The sequence below is a fragment of the Penaeus monodon genome, chromosome 10, assembly GCF_015228065.2.
Source record: "Penaeus monodon isolate SGIC_2016 chromosome 10, NSTDA_Pmon_1, whole genome shotgun sequence".
NCBI classification, from domain to species: domain Eukaryota; kingdom Metazoa; phylum Arthropoda; class Malacostraca; order Decapoda; family Penaeidae; genus Penaeus; species Penaeus monodon.
The window spans coordinates 46,946,717-46,957,392 of record NC_051395.1 but is presented as its reverse complement, the minus strand read 5'-3'; the positions used below and the strand labels follow the sequence as shown (position 1 = coordinate 46,957,392).

Sequence of the window (10,676 nt, the reverse complement as noted above, 5' to 3'; positions counted from 1 at the left end):
GCTTCTCCTCCGGCCGGTGTCCATGATGGCGGCCGATTATCAGTCGATCGCCGAGGTCTCGCTTCTCTCCTGCGGCTTCGCTCACGCCCGCGCCCTCGCCGCCCGCGTCGTGGGCGTCATGGCGCACTGCCAGACCATGCTGCATCCACACCATCACTACGACTTCGGTTTGTGCTTTTGTTTGTGTGTCGGGTTTGGGCGGGGTGCTTCTGCTAGGTTGAGGGAGAGAGGGGAGAGAGAGAGGGGATAGAGGGAGGGGAGAGAGAAAGAGAGAGGGGGAGAGAGAGAGGGGAGAGAGAAAGGGGATAGAGAGGGAGGGGAGAAAGAGAGGAGAGAGAGAGAGAGAGGGTGAGAGAGAGAGGGTGAGAGAGAGAGGAGAGAGAGAGAGAGAAAGAGGAGAGAGAGGTGGGGGGGAAAGAGAGAAAGAGGGGGGGAAAGAAAGTGAGGGGAAAAGGGGGAGGGGGGAGGGGGGAAGGGGGGGGGGAGAGAGAGAGGGATGGAGAGAGAGAGAGGGGAGAAAAAGGAGAGAGAGGGGAAGAGGAAAAAGGGAGAGAGAGAGAGAGAGAGGGGAGAGAGGGGGAGAGAAGAAGAAAAGAGAGGGGAGAGAGGAGAGAGAGGAGAGCGGGGGGAAAGAGGGGAGAGAGAGAGGGAGGGAGGGAGGGAGAGAGGGGGGGAGGGGGGGAGAGAGAGGAGGGAGGGGGAGAGAGGGAGGGAGAGACGAGGAGAAAAGGGGGAGAGGAGAGAGAGAGAGAGGAGAGAGAGAGATGGAGAGGGAGGGGGGGAAAGAAGAAAAGGGAGAGAGAGGAAGAGGAGAGAGAGAGAGAAAAGGGGGAGAGAGGGAGAAAGGAGGGAGGGGGGGGGAGAGAAGGAGGAAGGAGAGAAGGAGGGGGAGAGGAGGGGGGGGAAGAGAGAGAGAGAGGGAGAGAGAGAAGAGAGAGAGGAGAGGAGAGAGAGGAAAGAAAAGGAGAAGAGAGGAAGAGAGAGAGAGGAGAGAGAGAGAGAGAAAAGAGAGAGAGAGAGAGAGAGGGAGAGGGAGAGAGGAGAGAGAGGGAGAGGGAGAGGGGGGAGAGAGAGAGAGAAAGAAAGACAAAGACAGACAGACAGAGCGAGCGACAGAGCCCCGGAGCGCCTAACGAGGCCCTCTCGCCGCCAGGCATGCGAGCCGTGAAGACGGTGCTAGCGGCGACCTCCCGCTTGAGGACCTCCCTGCCGGAGTGGTCGGAGACCGAGGTCGCCTCCGGCCCCGAGGGGGTCAAAGCCCCAAGTGGTCCCGACGATTTCGAGGGTTCGAGTCCATCCTCGTGATTTTCCCCGGCTCCCGCCGACGCCCCGCCCGCCAGCTGATAATCTGGTCAGCTGTTTGGAGAAGGTAAGCGTGTGTGGGGACGCGCTGGTCGTCGAGACTGCGTGTCTGTCTCCTCCTTGGACCCGGATTATTGATTTTCTGGATTAATGAAAACAGGAAACGATCTTCACTTTCGAATTGCCTCAAAGCAACCTCTTTTCCTCAATATTCTCTAATCACCAAAACAAGAAATGATTTTCCTTCAAGGTGTGCGAGGAGCGAGGCCTCCTTGCAACGAACGAGTTCCTGCTGAAGACGCTGCAGCTGTACGAGACGCTGAGGGAACGCCACGGGGTCATGGTGGTGGGGCCGCCCTGTGGATCGAAGACCACGATCATTCAGGTCAGGAGGAAGACGCCCGGGAAGGGAAAGAGGGTGTAGAATGGCTTCCGCAGGGCGTTTGGTTGACATTTAGTACCGACTTGTTTGTATGGATTTTTTTTTATCATCGTACGAAATATTCGGGTTCAGGTGCATTCTCAGGAGCAGCACTTAATTAAAGGCACGTGTCATTGTTATCCGATTTTGGACTTTAATTGATATCGTGTAAGATTTGCTATAGCTCTTAGTGCGATAAAACACAGACGGCTTTGGGTTACAGTGAAAGAAGTATTGTAACTATACGAAAGATTGATTTTAGTTTGATTTAGTCCTTTATTTGCCACCCTTGCTGTCTGCATCTTTAATACGTTTGAAACATGATTATATCACTATATAATAGCATTGCACTGAAAATTTAGGCTATAACATTATTATAGTCAAATCACTGAAATTTTGTATTTACCATTATGAAAATCCTGTATTTACAATTATATGGAACATTAAGATAATGAACCACAGGTACTCTGATTCATTACTTTTCTGGCAGAAATATATCGGGTATTATCAGGTGTTGTAGTAATCATTGACCACTTTCGTCATGTCTATGGAGAATTTACCAACACTCGTTACTGTGTAATCGATATACCAGCCATAAATACGTGATTTAAAGTGGTGCTCAAGGTAAGGAGGAATAACCTATTTGTTTTTGCAGATTGACTATTATCAACAGCGTATAATGTTTCTATTGCAAAGTGGTCACTTATTAGCTCTGTTGTAAGCATGCTCTGACGCTGATCCTTTCCTATTACATAATCTAGCCTGCCTTCCGCCACGTGAGTTTGCTTGCCTTTGTCAGATATGGCCATAGATCTATTGTTCACAAAATGCGGAACTCTTCGCCATTTTCATTACATTGACTATCTCGAAATGTATAACGTCTAGCATTAAAATCTCCCATGCATATTGTGCTGTGATTCTGAAAGTTGGGCTGTGAATCAACGTTGATATCTCCGACATAGAAGACTGGGAGGTTTGTATAATTAAATAATTTGTTGAAGTCAAATTAGTACTTGCTTTAAAATAGGCAGTGGAAAGGATTATGGGGACCTGTGAGGTGAATTAACCTGACTGCCATGAAGTCAGGACGGGTGAATGAGACGCTGAGGAACTCATGGGTAATGGTGGAATTTACGAGGATACAGGACCCCGTGCAATCCGTCTCCTGATTGCCTGGATGTGTAATCGTGGTGCCGAATTCTATAGTCATTCGTTATGGATACAGAATTCAGTAGGACCACATCAGGCCGTTCTTCTTCTAGAAAGTCGTAAAAAATATTACGGATCGAAGAAAATGACGATCGTTAGCCTGCCACTCAGGGTAGACCTATTTTAGCTGGTTTACCTTCCGTGGCGTTACCTGATCCCGATAGCGGTTCCGTGATCGATCCTCGATCGACGGTTCCTCGAGGTCAGGGAGAGAGTCCTGCGAGCAGTCCACAGGGCGGAAGTCCTGGGAATCGGCGGACCAATACCCAATGCTTCCGCGCTGTCCCATTTGCCTCCTGGAAGGGAGCACGGCAACTGCTCCCTCCAGAGGGAGAAGGAGCTCTCCCTCGACTTCGGGAATGACTTCGACGTCGATCTCGGAGCCGCTACTCTCGTCGTCAAGGATGGTGTCATCCAAACGATGTGACAAGGCTGCGGGATCGGGGCATCCTTTTTGTCTTTTTTTGCGTCCTTGTTTGGTGGTGAGATCTGTTCGCATTTGTGTTCGGTATTTTTTGTAGTGTTAAGTGCTTGTGTAGTTTCTTTTAGTTTTCGTTGTGGTGGTGGTTGCAAAACGTTGTGAGGAGCTCCGTTGTGAGGAGCAATGTGGCTCTTTGTTAGTGTTTGTCACCTCAGTTGCTGTGGTTTCTGATGTGGCGTATTCAGGAATGTATATATTGTCTCCTTGTATTTTGCGAAGAAGTGACCTTCACCACCGCAACGAGAGCATCTGTGTGTGTGTGTGTGTGTGTACAAGGGTTTATTGTGATCGAACCGTAGCAGTTTAAGCATTGTTCAATCTGAATAAAGCACTCCGGTTCGATATTATAAGTTGGGACCGATGTATTGAACATCATGATCCCTCGTGAAAGAAGTTTCTGGGCTTCCTCTGGGGCAGAAACACGAATCTTAACGATTCGTGACTCGGGAGGTGACATCGTTCTTGGCGGATACTTCATGGCTGATTGACTCGCATGGTCGTGGGAAGATCGTCCTGTCAATCTTTTTAGCCACGGCCGTGCACTTAGCCTTCGTTTCCGGAGAGGGGATGGGAGTAAATCCATGTTCTTTCAACTTTCTTTGGCCTTCGGCAGAGAGAAATGGGGTCAGCTGCTCAGGTTTGGATACCGTCATTTTGAAGCCATAGTGGACTATAAAGAGGTATGTGACTGCCACCTCAGTGATGGTGAATGTCTTCTAGGGAGCCACCTCACAAGAGATGGGCTCTCCAGCATATGATAATTTAATGATATGACCCATGATCATATACCATAGCGTGGGTGAAATGATGTGCAAAGTGTTCAGTCTAGCAAATGCTAATAAGACAGAACGAGGCAAGATGGCTGAAGGCTTCAAAAAGGGAGGGGCTCCTATCACACAAGGGCCAAGGTCGTGCTTGCTGTGGAGGAGTCAAACCAATCCCTTTAGCCAACCACAACAAGATGAACCAAGAGGTCCTGAAAACCCTCATTAACCATCAGGGCCACGACGTTTTGTAGCTTCCGTCGTCCGTAGGCGTAGCGAGAGGATTTCCACCACCCCTGCTCCATGTCTAGCGGGCAGCTGGCTGACCTTCCTCATCCACCTGACTTTATCGACGGAAGACGTGTCCTCCGGAAAGGCCAGTCTTGTGTGCCTGTCCCTGGGGGCGATAGGTTCACGTTGGTTGGTCTTTTTTTTCAGGTGTTTTTTCAGTCAAGTTGCTGGAGTCACGTGATGCGATCTTCATTTTCTTCTTTTTTGTCTGAACGAGTTGGAATCCTTCGTCATCAGCTTCGGGGTCGACAGGCGAATCCTTATTGTTCATGCCCCTATGCTCACTGGAATCAATCTCTCCCATAGGGTGGAGGGTTGAGGGGTGGTAGTTGGAATTGTGCGGGCCCCGATCATGTCCCCCTCCCCCCGATCATGTCCCCTCCCCCCGATCATGTCCCCCTCCACCTCCATGATGGAACAGTGAGGGGGTAGTTGTCCCGTCCGTTTCTGAGGCTGCGAGCGCCAGGTCAAGTGCTGTTACACATACACTCACCAGGAATCGCCAACGGTCGTTCGTACAGCACCCTGTTACTCTGGCACTAAACTCGGTATTCATAATTTTACTAGATTTTTTTTCTACATACCTAGACCATGATATCCGACACAATTTGGTGAATGTGCACCCAGACACACCACACACACTCTGGGTATAAAGGACAACCCAGGTGTGGGGTTTATCCCCGTAAAATCGTCCAGAACACAGGAGGAATCCTGACGACGCCCTGCCTTGGTGTTACTTGGCTTAGAACGCCCTGTGAGATAGTGAAACATGGGTAGAAAAGTCCGCAGAGTTTATCAAACCGTTACGCCATCGCTTGGCATTGCAGTTTACATACGTACGCTAAATATTAATTATCATAAATATGTGTTTATGTATACATGTATCTGTTTATATATATACATGAATGTGTGTGTGTATGTGTGTGTGTGTGTGTGAGAGAGAGAGAGAGAGAGAGAGAGAGAGAGAGAGAGAGAGAGAGAGAGAGAGAGAGAGAGAGAGAGAGAGAGAGAGAGAGAGAGAGAGAGAGAGAGAGAGAGAGAAATAGAGAGAGAGAGAGAGGGAGAGAGAGAATGAGAGAATGAGAGAGAGAGTGAGTGAGTGAGTGAGTGAGTTAATATGTGTTACAATTTTCGCTTTGAGAACATTTGAAACTTTCCAATGTTAATCAGATGTCTAGGAAAACAATGGTCAAGAGAAGCGCATTTTATATTGCTTCTATAATCTTTTGATCTAACGATATATATAATTTTTATCTCTTTTTATTTATAAATCAATGTTTGTTTTATCTTTTTGCAATTATAAGGTCTTGAAATTTTCGTATTTTTCCTCCTCATCAGACGCTTTCGGCAGCACTGGGCATGATGGAGGGTGACCAGCCCATCCACGTGGAGGTGCTGAATCCTAAGACTCTGACGCAGGCGCAGTTGATCGGTTCTCTCGATCCTGTTAATAGAGAGTGGTCGGACGGACTCGTAGCGCAGGTCATCAGGTGAGTTGAGGAGCACTTGTAATTCATGATAATTAATAGCAAGGCAGCAGCAGCAGCAGCAGCAGCATTAAACCCTTATGTCTGTCACGAACTCCCTATACAAGCTCACGAGATGATATAATATTAATATATTGATAAATTAAGATAAAAAAAAATATATCTATCTATCTATCTATCTATCTATTTATCTATCTATCTATACATACATACATACATACATACACACACACACACACATATATATATATATATATATATATATATATATATATATATATATATATATATATATATATAATATATATATATATTATATATATATGTAAGTATGTATATATCAGTATGTCATTATCTTGATCACTATGAATACCATGAAACCCTCATATCTGCCATTACCTCCGCAGACAGGCCCACGTCCGCCGCACGTGGCTGCTGTTCGACGGCCCGACGGACGCCTCGTGGGTGGAGAACCTCAACACCGCCCTCGACGACTCGCAGAAGCTGTGCTTGCCCTCGGGCGAGACAGTGCCCGTGCCAGGAGACATGGCCACCATCTTCGAGGTCCTGGATCTGTCCCAGGTGGGGGGGGGGGTGAATCTTGAGGATGTGTTTACGTATGTTTTTTTTTTTTTTTTTTTTTTTTTATGCTAGCTACAGGAGGAAGAAAGGGCGAGAGAGAGAGAGAGAGAAAGAGAGAGAGAGAGAGAGAGAGAGAGAGAGAGAGAGAGAGAGAGAGAGAGAGAGAGAGAGAGAGAGAGAGAGAGAGAGAGAGAGAGAGAGAGAGAGAATTAAGACAAAACAAGAAACGAAAAGAGAAAAACGAAGGAAACCCAACCCACCCCCTTCCCCTCCCCCGCAGGCATCCCCCGCCACGGTCTCGCGATGCGGCATGGTGTACGTGGGCGGCCAGACGATCGGGTGGGCGGCGCTCCTGCACTCCTGGCTGCACCACCATGCCCACGGCCCCTGGTGGGGGGAGTACGGCGCCCTTCTGCGGGAGTTGGCCAACTGGCTCATCCCGCCCGCACTCGAGTTCGTGAAGGCGCACTGCCGCTACCTGCTGCCCGTCGTCGAGGTATCGCTTGTCAGGTGAGGATTCGCGGTGCGGCGGCGGACGGGAAGTCGTTCGTTTTCGTCGCATTTTCATTTTCAGTTGGTGGCTTTGAAGGTCGTAAGGTGCGCGCGTGATTATGTTGTAGGTACTTGTTCAGAGAGACAGTTGAATATTCTTCATGTCATTATATTAACACCTTAACAACATTTTAAAGCCTCTAGATTTGTCTCCCCCTTCTCCTTCCCCCTCATCCCCCCTCCTTCCCTCCTCCTTACCCCTTTTCCCTGCCGTCCCCCTCCTCCCTCCCCCTCCCGTCTCCAGGTCCATCTTCCCTCTGACGGCGACGGTGGTGAACGAGGTGCTCCAGGACGGCAGCATCTCGCAGAAGGACCGTCCAAAGGTGGGCCCCACCTGGACGACGGCGTCCTTCCTCTTCTCCGTCACGTGGTGCATCGCGGGGGCGCTCACCCTCCCCGCCAAGGAGGCCTTCAACGTCTTCTTCAGGAGACTCGTGATGGGTAGGGGGCCTTGCGTCAGATACAGACGGGTTTTCATGCGAAAGATTGATGCTTAGAGGAGGCTGCCCGGATGGAAGGAATTTTCATGTTTTACAATTGTTTGACCGGAAATGTAATCAGTTGTTAATCAGGATGCCATAAATGTCTACCACTTATATTCATTTCAGGTTACATCAGACAACACCCTACGCCATCTATGATCGAGCAGATCGGCTGCCCTTACCCGGGGGACGGCAGCGTGTTCGACGTCCTCTTCGACGCCAAGCAGAGGTCCTTCTGGCGCCCCTGGACCGACGTCATCAAGCACACCGAGATTCAGGAGACGACTAAGATCTCCACGCTCCTGGTGCCCACGGTCGAGTCGGCGAGGCGAGTGCCTGGGGAGGTTGTGGGGGTGGGGAGGGGGGTGGAGGGGAGGGGAGGGGAGAGGAGGGAAGGACGGGCGTATTTGTTCGGTTGTGTGTGTATGTGTGTGTGTGTGTGTGTGTGTGTGTGTGTGTGTGTGTGTGTGTGTGTGTGTGTGTGTGTGTGTGTGTGTGTGTGTGTGTGTGTGTGTGTGTGCGAGCGCGGTTTCTACCTGTCTATATATATATCTGTCTGTCTATATATCTCAAGTGCACGTACGCGACCAAACACCACAACCACAATTCTACACACACACACACACACACACACACACACACACACACACACACACACACACACACACACACACACACACACACACACACACACACACACACACACACACACACACACACACACACGTACACACAAGCAAATAACACAGAACCACTGACCCCGATTCTTCCACCTTCCACCAGACTCTCATACCTCGTGGACGTGTGTGGGCGTGCAACCAACGGCATCCTCCTGGTGGGCGAGGGCCAGAGTGGGCGGAAGGTGGTCGTACGTCACCACCTCAAGAACCTCGCTACGGACGCCTCTGAGTACGTCATTCTGCCCGTCACGCCCGCCGCCACCGCGCTCTCCGTCAAGGTGGGTTTTTCTTTCGTTCTCTTTCTTTGGTTTTCGCTCGATCTTGCTTGCTTGTGTTTTTTTTTCTCTCTCTTTTTTTCTCTCGTTTTTCTGGTGTTTTTGTTGTTATTAATACTGTTATTGTTATTATTAGTGTTATTACCGCGTCCTTCCCCACAGGGATCTCCGTCAGGGTCGATTTGCTGCTCCTACTTGCTTGTTTTATTTTTTTCTGTTGTTTGGTGATGTTTTTGTTATTATTATCACTGTTGGTATTGTTATCATATTTATATTCTTATTTTTTTATCCTGTTTACTACCCGCGCTCTCCGTCAAGGTCGATTTTCTTTCGTGTTCTTTCATTTGCTTTCGCTCGATCTTGCTTGCTTGTGTTTTTTTTCTCTCTTTTTATGTCGTTTTTTCTGGTGTTTCTGTTGTTATTATTGTCACCGTTATTATTATTATTAGTGTTATTAGGATCTCCGTCAGGGTCGATTTCTTGCTCTTACTTGCTTTTCTTATTTTGTTTTTTCTGTTGTTGGTGATGTTTTTTTTTTATTATTATCACTGTTGGTATTGTTATCATATTTCTATTCTTATTTTTTTATTATCCTGTTTATTACCTGCGCTCTCCGTCAAGGTCGATTTTCTTTCGTGTTCTTTCATTTGCTTTCGCTCGATCTTGCTCGCTTGCGTTTTTTCTCTTTTTCCGTCGTTGTTGGTGATGTTTTTGTAGTTATTATTGTCAATTTTCTTGTTATAATTATTGTCATTATTATTGTCAATTTTCTTGTTATTATTATTGTCATTATTATTGTCATTATTATTACTATTATTATTGTTGTTGTTGTTGTTGTTGTTGTTGTTGTTGTTATTGTTGTTGCTGTTATTATTATTATTATAATTATTGTTATTTTGTCTATTTTATTGCTTGTAGTAAGAGTTGGTTTTTGTTCCTCTTAATGTTAGAGAGTAGCGTGTGTGTGTGTGTGTGTGTGTGTGTGTGTGTGTGTGTGTGTGTGTGTGTGTGTGTGTGTGTGTGTGTGTGTGTGTGTGTGTGTGTGTGTGTGTGTGTGTGTGTGTGTGTGTGTGTGTGTGTGTGTGTGTGTGTGTGTGTGTGTGTGTGCGTGTGAGAATGTATCGTCGCCAGCAATTCAGTTTCCTAACTTCCGTCCCAAGGTCCATATAAATATAATTACACAGACCTTATTCCCTCCCGCCTCTCCGCGCCCAGTCTGTGGTGCTGAGCTGCCTGGCGCCGCGGGAGACGGGCGGCTGGGGGGCCAAGGGTGGGCGGCGGCTGGTCGTGTTCATCGACGACCTCCACCTGGCCTCCCACGACGACTACCAGGCACGACCCGTCCACGAGCTGGTGCGGGAGGCCATGCAGAAGAAGAGCTGGTGAGTTTTTCTGTTCTTTTTTTCTTTCTTTCTTTTCTTTCTTTTTCTTTTTTCTTTTTATTTTTCTCTTCTTCTTCTTCTTCCTCCTCCTTTTTCTTCTTGTCCTTGGTCTTTTTGTTCTTCTTCTTCTCCTCCTCCTTTTTCTTCTTGTCCTTGTTCTTTTTGTTGTTGTTGTTGTTGTTGTTCTTCCTCCTCCTTTTCTTTATCTTCTTCTTCTCATTCTCCTTCGTCTTCTTTTCATTTGTTTTTTTCTTCTCCTTTTTCACCTTCTTTTTCTTCTTTTTCACACGAGGAATGAGAATAACCCCCTTCCTTCCCCCCTCCCCCCTCCCTCCCTCCACCTCCCTTCTGCAGGTACGGCGTGGATTCGACGGCAAGCGTGCCCCTGGAAGACATCACGTGGATCGGCGGCGCCTCCTTACACGCGGGCAGGGCTTCGGGCGGCGGGGGCGGCGGCGACGAGGAGAGGGCGCCCGACTTGCTGCACCCGCGATGCCAGGCCGGCTTCATGGCCATCGCCGCCCACGCCCTCTCCAAGGACACCATCGCCAGGGTCTTCACCACGCAGCTGAACGTCTTCCTCAGGGTAAGTGTTTCCGAGAATGTATACGAATATTTTGTGTGTGTGTGTTCGTGTGTGTGTGTGTGTGTGTGTGTGTTCATGTATTTGTATATGTGGATGTATGTGTATATGTTTAAGTAATAAGTTCATGTATGAATAGCTATAAATATGCAACCACGGATGTATACATATATAGATGGCTATAT

General features: G+C 48.1%; 3 protein-coding genes across 3 annotated transcripts in view; all 3 read left to right on the top strand.

The window, feature by feature from the left end:
* Nucleotides 1-1,305, top strand: LOC119577677 (dynein heavy chain 7, axonemal-like). The gene is made up of 2 exons (XM_037925235.1): nt 1-167; nt 1,154-1,305. Exons 1-2 carry the CDS (start codon nt 23-25, stop codon nt 1,303-1,305), a joined length of 297 nt encoding a protein of 98 aa, XP_037781163.1. The 5' UTR covers nt 1-22.
* A 15-nt stretch (nt 1,306-1,320) lies between these two features.
* Nucleotides 1,321-9,754, top strand: LOC119577676 (dynein heavy chain 12, axonemal-like). Its single transcript, XM_037925234.1, has 9 exons — nt 1,321-1,369; nt 1,553-1,687; nt 5,807-5,958; nt 6,363-6,537; nt 6,818-7,047; nt 7,334-7,530; nt 7,698-7,899; nt 8,355-8,533; nt 9,711-9,754. Exons 2-9 carry the CDS (start codon nt 1,643-1,645, stop codon nt 9,752-9,754), a joined length of 1,224 nt encoding a protein of 407 aa, XP_037781162.1. The 5' UTR covers nt 1,321-1,369; nt 1,553-1,642.
* Nucleotides 9,638-10,676, top strand: part of LOC119577674 (dynein heavy chain 3, axonemal-like) — a 15,918-nt gene continuing 14,879 nt past the window's right edge. Inside the window, exons 1-2 of the mRNA XM_037925233.1 lie at nt 9,638-9,908; nt 10,263-10,494. Coding sequence (XP_037781161.1) covers nt 9,892-9,908; nt 10,263-10,494 — 249 coding nt within the window. The 5' untranslated portion in view covers nt 9,638-9,891. The remainder of the gene's footprint in view (nt 9,909-10,262; nt 10,495-10,676) is intronic.